This window comes from Gymnodraco acuticeps, unplaced genomic scaffold, assembly GCF_902827175.1.
Source record: "Gymnodraco acuticeps unplaced genomic scaffold, fGymAcu1.1, whole genome shotgun sequence".
Classification (NCBI taxonomy): Eukaryota; Metazoa; Chordata; class Actinopteri; order Perciformes; family Bathydraconidae; genus Gymnodraco; species Gymnodraco acuticeps.
In genome coordinates this window covers 23,192-37,438 of record NW_022990400.1, presented here as the reverse complement: position 1 = coordinate 37,438, position 14,247 = coordinate 23,192, and the positions used below count along the sequence as shown (strand labels likewise).

The window sequence follows — 14,247 nt, the reverse complement described above, 5'->3', positions numbered from 1 at the left end:
AAGTTGTGTTACCAATGCTTACTGTTTATTTGATACCCATTTGGTAATGCAATTAATAAAAACAACAAGGTTTGGGTTCGTTCTTCAGATGACTGTGACGTTAACGTGTAAGCTCAATAATGAACTCCAGCTCAACCAACCATATTGTAATATCTAAGTAATCATCTTGAAATATGACATTAATAATTGTAATATACACACATCTTATTGTGAGGTTGATTTCACATACACTACTTCGACATTAGCTTGTCTACATACTTGAGCATAGCCAATTTAAATTAACCTTAGATGCATACAGTTCCTACCTACATAATAAAATATCTCTAAGTTACAAGGATGTAACCTTATTTTATCAACCTCAAACAGAAGCCGTTTGTTCAACAGTATTATCCCACTTAACACTTGTCTATTTCGTTTTAACCTTTATATATATAGTCTATGATTTTAACTTGGAGGCTACGATTACAATCGTTAGCACCGATGTAGCTACCACTAGCTTACATGCTAACCCAAGCCTTACCATTCATTACGTAGCTGATTAAAATCATTAACACATAAATAAAGCACTCGAATTTCACTTACCGCATTCATGCACCGTCTGTTTTAACCGCAGAGCGAGTCACAATAGTCCGATATATAAGCATGAAGAACAAACAACCACGGCCGGCTACAAGTTGTGTTTCCTGGATGAGCTGAGCAGGCAGAGTCCCTGTAGCTAGCTTCACGGAGCAGCTAGCAGAGAGACAAGAAGCTAACAGCGGCAGGCACTTGACAGAGCCGTCACTCAATGTGACCACGCCCTAATTTATGCACAAACTTTAAGACCTAATATAAATAAAAGGGTGTGGTGACCACCTATTAATACACTGGGACATAATTCATACATGGAACTACAGTTGGGGCTATTGTTTCCACACGGACATATATGTGTTGTTATCTATATATGTTGTGTGCCCTCCTGGCTAGGGGTGGGCGATACCACAAAATCTGGATTCGATCCGATACCAAGTATTTCAGGGCCAGTATCGCCGATACCGATATCGATACCGATACTTTTTTTAATGAAAAGCGTCTTATGTACTTTCATATAGGGGAGAGCTGCATGACATGATTTTTGAGCTGAAATCATCATAAATAGACACAATCTGAATTCATTTTCATGAATAAAGACAGGACAGTTTTTATAGACAAATACACGTTTTACTTTTGCAAATTTAAAGTGCAAACATGAAAAATAACAATACAAAGTGGCCAAAGTAGCGAACTGTCTTCTTGCACACATCACAGTTCGCTAAGTTTTCATTGCCAGTTGTGAAATTGCTCCACACAACGCTGCTCTTTCTCTCAGCCATCATGCGCGTGTGTGTGTTGCACTCGCGAGTCGCTGGCTGCTGCTGTCCTGCCCTGCTGGCTGCTGTCAGTCAGCTTGATAATCGGCATTCAGACAGGGAGCCTCGAGGAGAAGAGGACAGCAGTGGAGAGAGAAGAAAAGAGCATATACTTGTGTTCGTCTGCACATAGTTTTTTGAAGAAATTGACGAGTAGAGGAGACGAGAAAAAAAGTATAACAGTATCGATCCTATTGGCTCTAGTATCGATATTTTGAAACGTAACGTAATATCGGAAGTATCGATATTTTGGGATCGATCCGCCCACCCCTACTCCTGGCTCTTTCTCTTGTCGTCCCGGGCTGCGACCCAACAACATCTACATTTCTGCTGCTCATTAAAGCAAGCTTTGTACCTCCATTGCACCGCCTCCGATTCCCTATCTCTCGGCACTACATTGGTGACCCCGACAGCGTCTTGCGAAGTTTCCGAGACGGACCCAAACACGGCAAAGGAAACCCAGGTTTCTTTCTCGAAATGCCGGGGATTTGTTTGGAGTCGACCGTAGCTGCTACAGGCACGCGGACTGAGGCTCGGTGCGTGCCTCGTGGAATGGCTGAGGATGTTGCTCGCCATTCCCGCATCTGCCTTCCGACTACAGGGGGGACGATGCACGACCTGCTGGGTAGGGATGAACCCGATTGCTACCTCGTGGGGTTGTTTCTTCGGGGCGTGCGGCTGCACGTCCCAGCTGCGCTATAGCTAACGACAACTAGCAGCTAACCACGTTGGCTAACTACGGCTAGCAGCTACCGGTGGCTGCCAGCTAACGGCAACAGCTAACGGCTATCGACCCTTTTGAGTTTTTGCTTTTTTTTTCTGGTGCCGGAGAGGAGGTTCGACCAGCCGGTTGACCTCAGGTGGACACTCACATTTTTCACCACCTCCACGGCGGTTCCAGACGCCACTCACGTTTTCATCGACGCCTGGGTGGTGCACTCCTGGACCCCGTCTCGCCTCGACGGTTTTGGACGTCGCCCATGCTGCCATCGGCCCGTGGGTGGCGCGCTCCGGAGCCTGTCTGGCCTCTCCTGCCTTCCGGGGATATCCAGACGCCACTCACGTTCATCGGCGCCTGGGTGGCGCACTCCTGGACCCCCTCTCGCCTCGACAGTTCCGGACGTCGCCCATGCTCCGTCGCCCATGCTCCATCGGCCATCGGGTGGCGCGCTCCGGGACCCTGTCTGGCCTCTCCTGCTTCCCGGGGATGCCTCGACATCTGCTGAGGACTTCATGCCCGCCGCCGCGGCACGTCTGCCTGCGGCCGGGTTGCTCTCCTGCTTCCCGGGGATGCCTCGACGCCTGCCGAGGACTTCGTGCCCGCCGCCGTTGCACGTCTGCCTGCGGCCGGGTTGCGCTCCTTCCTCCCAAGGACTTCATGCCCGCCGCCGCTGTGCCCTCGCCTGCGGCCGGGCAGCGCTCCTTCCTGCTGGGGACCACCGGGTTGTTGACGCCCGTCGCGACTCAGCGACCCGCTGTTGCAGTATAACGTGAGTCATGACAACTGGCGACATTCTATTATTTTCGTCATAGGAATCCGGGGCGTGTACATTGAGGACCATTGTTGACTTACCATGTCGATCGCCTCGTTTGTCGTTTACGTTCATCTTTAGCTATATCTGCCTTCCTAAGATCACTTTGATGCACATTCAGTACTCGTATGTGAGGTTGTGGGTGAGAGGTGGATATCGTGACGCCTACAGGGAGGTATCGAACATTACAAAGTAGGTGACTGTGGATGCCTGTTCAAAATATTGCAAACTTGAATAAATCATTTAAATTATATATTTGTGTCTGACTTTCATTTGTTCATCGTTATTAATGTGATGTATAGTAGCTCTGATAGCTGTCCATACCTTCAGACAGCCTAAAAGTAAAACACAAGTTGTTTATTCACAGCCCGAACGCTCATCGACATGACTGGATCACTCATGACAGGTTGTGATCAGCTCCGAATAAATTGTGATATAGATGCTGTAGCTATTCTCCAAGGAGCCCGTTTTTTTAATGAAATACCTGTATCCCTCTCATCACAACAAGACTCTACACTGTGCAGGAAAAACAATTACATACATGAAAATAACCTTGATGCATGGGAATGAATCACACAAACTATCATCCGTGGCTATACTGATGTCACAGAACGGTAAACTACAGAAAAGTAAGTCCAGTGGGGCACACGTTGAATACATATAATACAGTAGTTCTATTATGCCTTTAAGCCTATACGTTTAACCCATAAAAACCCGGACCCATTTCTACTTTTGGGGAAATTAAGGGGAACGTCATTTAGACCTAAATAGACCAGTGCTTGAATTGGAATGAAAAAGGTGCCAGTACTCTAAAATCAGCAACTTTTTCAAGTCAATTTTATATATACAGCCCACAAACAAGAATTTGGCTACTATAATGCTGGTGGGTTTGTCTCTTTACTACTGTATATTTTAGAAAGGTTCACTGTACTTAACATTTTTTATGATAGGCAGCGGATATGGCTAAAGCTCAGTAAGGTCAATATTAACTGAAAATATAGCAATCAAAGTCTAGATCTTCTGCTGAAGACACATGAAGCAGAGACCTTTCAGGTGAGAGCCCCTCTGGTGGTGTTCAACATTAATGACAAGGAAACAAAGCTCTGGTCAGAAGCATTTTTTATAAAAAGCTTTAACAAAATTAAGTATTTCTGTACATTTTGAATGCAATCTAACTTTCCAACTCAGAAAACGAAAAAGTGCCAAAAGTCTTCTCACATGGCTGAGCTGCTTTGCAATATACTTCACCACTGAAGAATACAAATATGTATAAAGTAAACTATGATGCAATCTAACTTTCCAACTCAGAAAAATGATAAAGAGCATGAACAAAGAACATGTCAAAACAAATGCAAAATTTGCACAATCTAAAATGAGAAACTGTAACTGCAAGTAACAAAGTCTGAGCCATGGTAAAGAGTTACATTGAACACCAAGCTGATCAGATAACTCCCTGGTTGGTCTGAAGTCCTTCTATCTCCAGGATCTGTACAAATCGGCACATTATGCCAAAAGTCTTCTCACTGGGTGAGCTGCTTTGCAATATACTTCACATTGTTAGAAAAGGCTCCAGAAGGCCTTGGGGACATCAGTATCAGGGGCTGGAGCTGGACAGGCTCTTTCATCAGCACTTCTCCTTCCCTTTGCCAGCCAGGACCTCACATACTGTTCCGGATTGAACTGTCCTAGTGATGGTCCATTACATTTAATGAAAACCAGGCTGGACAGTCGGCTGACAGAGAGAGCATTCCTTTTTGCAGTAAGGATATCGTTCATGCAGCTGAATGCCCGCTCACACTCACTAGTGGAGACAGCGATGGTTCGGACTGCTTTCAGTAGAGGCTCCATGGCAGCAGGTGTACGGGATGCCCTGGTTTCCTTGTATTCGCGAAAGCCCTGAACAGTCTCTCTTCTGTCCACTTTCAGAACTTCGCACAAACGTAGCACCTCTACGTCCCCATACTGTACGTCTAACTCCTCTTCAGGCCAACTTCCAGGATGGATAACTTTCATGTCCTGGATTAGCTGATTGTCCCGGGCCTCCCGGCCATGTAATGGGATTTCTCTTGTGCTGACATGAGAGGAGGTTGTGGAAGTCATTCTGTGTCTCAGATTCTCTACCATACTGCGGAAAAACTCACCTGCATGAATCTGTACAAGCCTGCCATTCTCACGCAGGGCAACACCCTTGAAGGACTTCTCAGCTAGAGCTGTATGAACTGTAGTCATGTGTGGGCCAGGCATGGTGACCATGGATTCAAAAACTCGTATTTCTCGAGTTAAGAGCCTATCTGCTGTAGGCAGTGTCATCTCTCTTTTTTGGAGTTGCAGAGAGAGGTCGCTGAGCTCTGTGAGCGCATCGTACATCAGTCCCAGATTGCTGACAAACGTTGCAGATGTGAGCACATCATCCAGGCCCTTGTACTTTGCTCTGTCTCTGGAATCCCTGCTCGTGTCGTTTGCAGCATTTGTGAAGTGATCATGAAGCACTCGGTAGTTTTCCCAGACTGCTCTGACGCTCCTTTCACTTGAAGCCACCCAGCGGATGGACAAAACACGCCCTATCACCAGGAGACGCTGTCCGACTGCTTGCGCACACTGCGCTAACTGCCTCTGATTTTTGGGGGAGGCATGGAACAAGGAATAGAGTTTGTCAAAAAAGATCTGGAAATGATTGAGCCCTGAGACCTCCTTGACCACATCCCCAACTGCCAGCTCTAGACGATGATTGGAGCAGTGCCACACAAACAGGCTTGGGAATTTACTACACAACTGGGTAGCAACGCCTGTTCTCTTCCCTAGCATGACTGAAGCCCCATCACATGCAAAAGAAACGAAACACTGACCTAAAAAGTCCTCGTTAAAATCTCTTCCAAGACACTCCATTAACGCCTTTGTGATGTCATCAGCCGTTGTTCCATCCAACTCGATCAGCTCCCAAAAAAACGTTTCGGGCTCAGCATCAGCTAATGCTGAGCGTAGACACACAACAAGCACCGTTTTACCACTAATAGTGGTAGATTCATCGACCAAAACACAGAGTTTTCTTTGGTTTTCTGTAATGTCTTTTGCCATTTTTTTCTTCAGCTCATGAGCTATGTGGTCGATGATTTCGCCACAGGTTTTATTGGAGTGCAAAACCCTGCCCACGTTCAGCCCATTCAGTTTCTGTACATTCAAATCAATTGGCATGTCTGTGAATGGCCGGCTATGTTTGCCAATTTTATATGCCGTTCGAAAAACTCTGATAGTGGTGTCTAATTCAGATTTATGCATAGACTGCACTTGATGTTGAATAGTTTCACGTGAAGCAGATGTAAGGATGTCAGCAGCTTTTACATGGGCTTGTGATTCTTTATGTTCTTTGATTTTTTTTCTCAGGCTACCTTGTTGTTTGCCCTTGTCAACACCGAAATGAGACACTGCACACTCACCCCATTCAGTTGACAGTTTCAGTCCTTGTCCAGTGTGTATTCCCAAAGATTTGACATCTCTGCATATCCGACATCCTAGCTTCTTATCTTTAAGAAGGAGCCATGCATTGGTCTTGCAAAAATATTGCACCTGGTCCGTTGTCCTGCAGTCAGGTGCATCGCTTTGCCCGGTGTTGGTGGTGGCAGTTGCGCCAGCAGCAGCTAACGTTAGAGGCTCTGGAGGAGTCGGCGGAGCTAGTGCTAATGCTAATGCACTAGAACTTGGAGCAGGAGGATCAACCAAAGAAAGCTCCCCATCAGACACAATTTCCAACACAGGCACAGCATTCTCTGTATTTGAAGTTTCTTCCGGCGACAACCGCTGTCTTTTTGCACTTTTTTATTAATCCACGCTAACATTTTAGAAATGCTAATTTGTGACGTGACTTGCTTTCCTTCTCTCGGGGGCGTGCCTGCTCTGTTCTATCACTCTACATAGCCACCCACTGGGTGGGAGTTGCACTGCATAAACACAACACACGTGCATCTAGGTATGTAAATTGTAAAGCATTAAAACATGGTTTTACTAACAGTTTTCAGTATGTTGTTACTTCGGCATTATTATTATTATTATTATTATTTTGAAACGTGTATTACTATTAAATCACGGTCAAATAGGTTAATTTTGACATAGTCGTTTCCACCACAGTATTTACATGGAGAAGATAAGCCCCGCCCCCTCTCCAGCACGTTCTGTTTGAATGACAGGAGTAAACAGCTGACAGCCGCTGTGAAACTCCAGCGGTTAGAGCGATGAGAATGTCCGTTCGGCACCTCATGACGCATCTACTGAGTACCGGGCGCCTGTATATATATATATATATATATATGGATGTATAATAAGAACGGCGGGAGAGTGTTGAGTACTGGCACGGTGCATGAGTACCGGCACGGTGCATGAGTACCGGAGTACCGCCAGCATGCCGGTACTGAGCAAGAAGTGCCGGTACTCCATGGGTCAGAACCAGAAGTGCCGGTACTGCGTACCGGTGAGTACCGGCCCAATTCCAGCACTGAAATAGACCTAGAACACATTTCTGACAAGTAACCCCCCCTAGTGTCAAATATCTGAAATGTAACATATGTGTCACATTGGGCTTTAATGGTAAAGTAACTCTTATTTATAACTTCATGAATGAGGATGATTTTTTGGTTTCCATTTGTTTGAACATACTTTAAATTGAATAATAAAGAATATGTTAACTAAATATAATTGAATCAGCTAAATTAACTGAGCAGATCATAATCATATTTGTAATTGTGCATATATGTCACTCCGGGTTTACTGTGAATGTTTAGGGTTAATGTCCCGATGTGACATCAGTGTCACAGCAATATTTATGGCATTTGTTTCATATCAATTTCATCAATAAATGTTTCTACAACAGGTTATATGTAATCAGAATCAGAAAAGAGCCGAAGACAGCTTAATGTTTAACAAATGGCATGTCATGTAAGCATTTTTATTCTTAAATGGCTTGAATGTTAACTTTAGCAACAAAAAACCTTTCCAAATGTAGCTAGTTCTGTCACATGTGTTAGCCTGGCACATGGACATCTTGGACATGTTGTTATGGGAACACAAAAGCAAATGACAAGGACCATAACCCACCAGACTGTTCAGTGTGTGTCACTTAGGGACTTCATGAGATAAAAAAGGCTAAAGCTGTATAAGGAACTTTCCAGAACATTTAAAGTTCATGTGACACCTGTGTCTAAGCAATTCTGTCTGCCTTCCGTGTTGCACCATGAGGACCCACTGCCATAAAATGTTTAACTGTCTAAGTTGCAACCATGCACTTTTTGGAGGGCTAAGCGCTAGCTTGACATATTTTTGGCTTCATTTATAGAAGGAAAGACAACAGTGATAGTTATGTTTCAGAATAACATTTATTGGAAATTGTTAGAACAATCTCACTGGTCACCGGCTTGAGCTTCAATCTCAGGATCCATGTATTTGTGATCAAAAGTAGGCTAATATAAAAGTAGTGTAGATCATTACATTTCAGAGACAGTAATATTGTAATGTAACGTAGCCTATTACTTAAAAAAGACAGTAATAAGTAATGTACTGTATTACATTTTGGAAGTAACTCGCCCAACACTGCAGATGATCCAGTCATCTCGATGCTGCTTTCGGGCTGTGAATAAACAACTTGTGTTTTACTTTTAGGCTGTCTGAAGGTATGGACAGCTATCAAAGCTACTATACATCACATTAAGAACGATGTACAAATGTTTTATATGTATTCAACTTGTGCCCCGCTGGACTTACGTTTCTGTAGTTTACCGTTACTGTGACATCAGTATAGCCACGGAAGATAGTTTGTGTGATTCATTCCCATGCATCAAGGTTATTTTCATGTATGTAATTGTTTTTCCTGCACAGTGTAGAGTCTTGTTGTGATGAGAGGGATACAGGTATTTCATAAAAAAAACGGGCTCCCTGGAGAATAGCTACAGCATTTATATCACAATTTAATCGGAGCTGATCACAACTTGTCATGAGTGATCGAGTCATGTCGATGAGCGTTCGGGCTGTGAATAAACAACTTGTGTTTTACTTTTAGGCTGTCTGAAGGTATGGACAGCTATCAAAGCTACTATAGATCACATTAATAACAATGTACAAATGAAAGTCGGACACAAATATATAATTTAAATGATTTATTCAAGTTTGCAATATTTTGAACAGGCATCCACACAGTCACCTACTTTGTAATGTTCGATACCTCCCTGTAAGCGTCACGATATCCACCTCTCACCCACAACCTCACATACGAGTACTGAATGTGCATCAAAGTGATCTTAGGAAGGCAGATATAGCAAAAGATGAACGTAAACGACAAACGAGGCGATCGACATGGTAAGTCAACAATGGTCCTCAATGTACACGCCCCGGATTCCTATGACGAAAATAATAGAATGTCGCCAGTTGTCATGACTCACGTTATACTGCAACACCGGCTTTCACCGACTGGCGGGTGATGACTTCATTCGCCACGACGCCTACTGCGGCCCCCTTCCGACCGCCCGTTCCATGGCCCGGTCCTCACCTGCGGCCCCACCCTCCTCGGCCCCTGTGGTGCTTCCTCCACGGACGCGATGATTTTTTTTCTCATGTTTGAATTCTGGGGGGGCTTGTGTGGTGACCACCTATTAATACACTGGGACATAATTCATACATGGAACTACAGTTGGGGCTATTGTTTCCACACGGACATATATGTGTTGTTATCTATGTTGTGTGCCCTCCTGGCTCTTTCTCTTGTCGTCCCGGGCTGCGACCCAACAACATCTACATTTCTGCTACTCATTAAAGCAAGCTTTGTACCTCCATTGCACCGCCTCCGACTCCCTATCTCTCGGCACTACAAGGGTCGCGTTAGAAAACAATTCACTCACAGATCCATAATCATGAAGGTGGAATCTAACTATATCGATAATAAAAATGTATGGAGCCAGGGGTAGAAACATGTTTTTTTCTGCTGTAAAATTGGGCATTTTAACATGGGGGTCTATGGAAATTGCTCCTTTCTGCAGCCATCGCCTATCGGCCAATAAATGAACTGCAGTGTGTGGCACTTCCGTATTGGCTTCCCGGCTCTACCCCACAGTTTGCCGCTTGACATGATGACAATAAATACTAGTGGGAATAGTCACCGTCTGAACCGTGGTTTAAAACTAAGGCAGCTCTCTGTTTTCAATTTCCCCATTGGTTTAATTTCCCGGGAAAATCTTATGATAATGAGTTCTCTCTGCGCCAATCCCGATGCTGCATCCACACTTGGGCCCGCCTTCGATGACGATAAATGAGAGGAAACTGTACAATACCATAAAAGGAAAATACTCCCGCATGCGCAGTGGCTCTAGTTTTGTTTGAAGTGAACTGCTGTCTGGGACTGCCCTACAAGCTGCAAAGTCGCCAAGCATTTGATTTTAACAGTATATTCTTCACAATTCCTCCTTAATCTTTTAGTGCCTATATGCATCGTCGAGACGATGTTGGGCCATCATTATCAAAATGCCGACAAGTCGCAACAACTGGTCAACTATGTGGAGGATTATCTGGAATGTGTGGAGTCCCTGCCTTTGGACATACAAAGAAATGTTTCTCTGCTCCGGGAAATTGATGCAAAGTATCAAGGTATTGTGATTATATGTGTCTATCCATCATCACATGTTCGTGTATACATTTGGTCAACATTAACTGCAATCCGAGAGCTTGTGTTGAAATGGTGGAGCAGGCGCGAGCCGAATGTTCCCTTTTTGCAAAAATCGAGTACCCCTTGTTCGTGTCTGACGATACTGCGAAACACAGTAATATGCCCAGTGGAAATAAGGATAACACATTGACGAGCCAATTGTAAATTAAAACGAGTCAGCCAGCCGTCAGTTAGCATATCCCGGATACTCTTCGTGTTGTTTTGTGTGACACCAAACTCAATGAGAAAATTGTTAAATTTGATATTTTCTCCTCTCAGTAAAGGTGTACATGCAATGTGACTTAGTACGAGATCTGTAATGAATAATTGGGGTCCAATAGCAAATTCGGCAATAATATAATCCAAAAACTAGCACTGTGAAGTAATACAATCTCAACTTTTTCAGTAGGTATACACTGCCGCCCACCACGGTGTTTCCGCGGATGATTATTATGTGAAAGCAGGCTAAACAATTAATAAACCCGGTCATTTAGGAATGAAACGCTGCTTGGTGTGTTTAATGTGCGCCGAAGCCCAGAGTGGAGATGAGCGGAAGATAATAAACTGTGTTCATTCAGGTGTGAACTCCTGCTCCGTGGTGAGCATACACTGCCGTTTTTTAAATGTACCAACAACCATTGGATGCTGTTTGTTGATGCGGCGGCAAACACGCAGCCTTGTATCGCTAATTTCCTCGACATTATCGACAGATAGTAACAAACACCGATAGAAACATCGAGGCATTACATTTGGATTGTTTTTTAGTGAGTGTACATATGCTCAGAGCTCGTAGTGTTTCCACTGCTCCGTCCGTCGAGTGAGAGTCTCTCAGCCGGAGAGCTTCTCTTCTAGGCAACCCCTCTAAACATCGGTCTGCGTCACTTCCTGTGGGCGGGACTCACTGCAGCTCAGCCCTCTTCCTCCTTTCAGGAAAAAGTCTTCCTCAATGTAACATTTAAAAAGTCCTATAATTTGTCCAGTTGCTACCATAAATCCAAATAGCCATGTCCTCCCCTCCACATAGTCTCTCAACTCTAATATACTCGATACAGTGGCCTCACCTTTTTGTCAATAATCGTGTTATCATGACTTTTTGTTCTTCTTTTTGTTCTTCATGCTTCCAGAATATGTCCTCCTTTTCATGAGACTAATCAAATAATATGTTGAATATTTCTCCAACATGAAATGTGTATTATTAATGTTGCTGTGTCCAAATCTCAGTCTGATACTATCCTGTTAGTTGCCCTTATCTTTACCTCTTTCTTTTTTGTTCTGCAGACACTGTAGCATCTGTTTGTGGATCCTTTCATCCATCAGAAAGAATCTGTAAATAGTCAATATATTCCTCCTCCTCTAGGGTCAGCTGCTTCATATGTGCAACTTAATTTCACCTCAACAAAAGTTTGCATTGTAAGCAGAAAACATGCAGCACGATTTAAAGAAATATACTCACGTGGCTGATATAGGCCTACTTGTTATAAAGCGGGACATTTTACAGTAGGAAAGGGGAAAGAAACGAGACAATGCTCTGGTCGGCTAAATGGAGATACTGTATCTTAATGACCCAGTCAATATCTTTGACATTTCATTATTGAAATGTTTAATCAGAGTACACTGATATATCTGTGTTAAGCTCAAATTGGCCGATATCCTCATAACCCAAGATTGTTTTTTAGAGCTATACAAACATCTAATCACTCTACTTTTACACCCTCATTGTCATCCACACATTTTTCAGTTTTCAGTCATTGTGACCAGAAGCTTCAAGTTTCCAAACTAAAATGCGTTCAGTATGTCCTCTCTGTATTCTGTCATTAATCATGAAACTCTTTGTCTTTATGCCCTTCTCTAGAGGTCCTCAGGGAGGTGGATGAAGTGTTTGAGAAGTACAAACGTGAGCAGGATGGCGCTCAGAGGAAGCGGCTGCAGGTCCAGCTGCAGCGAGCGCTCATCAGCAGCCAGGAGCTGGGCGATGAGAAGATCCACGTGGTGACCCAGATGACGGAGCTGGTGGAGAACCGCTCCCGCCAGATGGACTCCCACTCCCTCTGCCTGCAGGAGCCCAGCGAGGTGGAGCGGCTCCCCACAGAGCGCCGTACCAGCATACAAGAGCTGCCGGCCCCTGAACGCACCTCGGCACGCCGCCCTCGACGCCAGCGCAACAGCGAGAGCCGGGACTCCAGCCACCCGTCAGCCAACGGCTCTCTGGTGGACGACCAGGTGGAGGAGCTGTCCATCCCCCCGCCACGAGAGAAGAAGTCCAAGTCTGCCAAGAAGAAAAAGCGCAAGTCCAAACAGGAGCGAGACGCGTCCCCGGTGGACTTCGCCATCGACCCCAACGAGCCCACCTACTGCCTCTGTGAGCAGGTGTCATACGGGGAGATGATCGGCTGCGACAACGACCAGTGCCCCATCGAGTGGTTCCACTTCTCCTGCGTGGGCCTGACCTACAAGCCCAAGGGCAAGTGGTACTGCCCCAAGTGCAGAGGGGACAACGAAAAGACCATGGACAAAAGCCTAGACAAAAACAGAAAAGACCGCAGGTCCAGGTAGTGACCCCCCCCCCCCCCCCCCCCCCCATTCCTCTGGAAGATGTGTTAAGCCTGAGGACTATCAGCCGTAGTTGGTAACCGTACTCGTGATGTTGTAAGAGCACAATCCAACACCACTAGCAGCGGCGCTTATTAATCAAGGACACGTTGTGATGAGCTGGTGCTGATTGGTCCGCTGGCTCTGACTGTACTGCAGTCTGTAGACAACCTGAAGCTGCCATCTTCCTCACCTGTGGTTTTGTGAGACTTTGACTCTCAAGAAAGAAATGAAAGCATGTTTTGGTTCACTATCACATTTCATTGTGGACGAGGTCCTCATTAAAAATAAGGTGTGCCTGTTAATGATCATCATTTATGGCCAAACAAACTATTCTTTTTTTTAATTTTAATTTCCCTATTTGCAAGCAATTATTTGAAATCAGTGTCTGTCTCTATACAATAATCACCGGTAGAGGATAACTTACACATGTTATATGTTTATAAGAGATTGATATTTAAGTGAGGAGATGATTGTTGATGGGACACTGGAATAGGACGTCATATTGTTTTCACTGGTTCACTATCACTATTGTGTAAATGTCTTTTTATATTCATTAAAACAAAGTATAGTCATGCTGTTACTATTCAGTTTTCTCCTGTCCTTCATCATGAAGCACAGCCTGACATGCTGGCATGAGAGTGGAAATGTTACCATGTTAATGTTTAGTCTCCACTGCATGTATTTAATACTTTAGTTACTTTACAGATGTGGATGAATGATGTGAAATATAATCAAGTGTTAAATCAGACTTTAGTTCCACCTGGAGTAAATCCACCAGCTACCCTGCAGTATACAAAGTCATTCAAACTAGCTGCACCTTTACCAGCTTTGAGAACACTTTCATGATCAATCATTATAAAACATATCATATATATTATTCTGAAATGGACCAATCTGCACAACGACTACTTTTACTGTCGCTACTTTCACTATATTTTGATGAATACTTTTCTACTTCCACTTGAGTATTGAATGCAGGACTTTTACTTGTATTCCCACACTCTGGTACTTCTACTTTTGCTTAAGTATAACATCTGAGTTCTTCAGTCACCTCTTC

At 44.3% G+C, this 14,247-nt stretch overlaps 1 protein-coding gene across 1 annotated transcript; it reads left to right on the top strand.

Moving 5' to 3' along the window:
• Positions 1-10,256: 10,256 nt before the first annotated feature.
• ing2 (inhibitor of growth family, member 2) lies at positions 10,257-13,777 on the top strand. Its single transcript, XM_034224808.1, has 2 exons — positions 10,257-10,540; positions 12,451-13,777. The coding sequence occupies exons 1-2, from the start codon at positions 10,396-10,398 to the stop codon at positions 13,149-13,151; spliced, it is 846 nt and encodes a 281-aa protein (XP_034080699.1). The 5' UTR covers positions 10,257-10,395; the 3' UTR covers positions 13,152-13,777.
• The last annotated feature ends 470 nt before the right edge of the window (positions 13,778-14,247 follow it).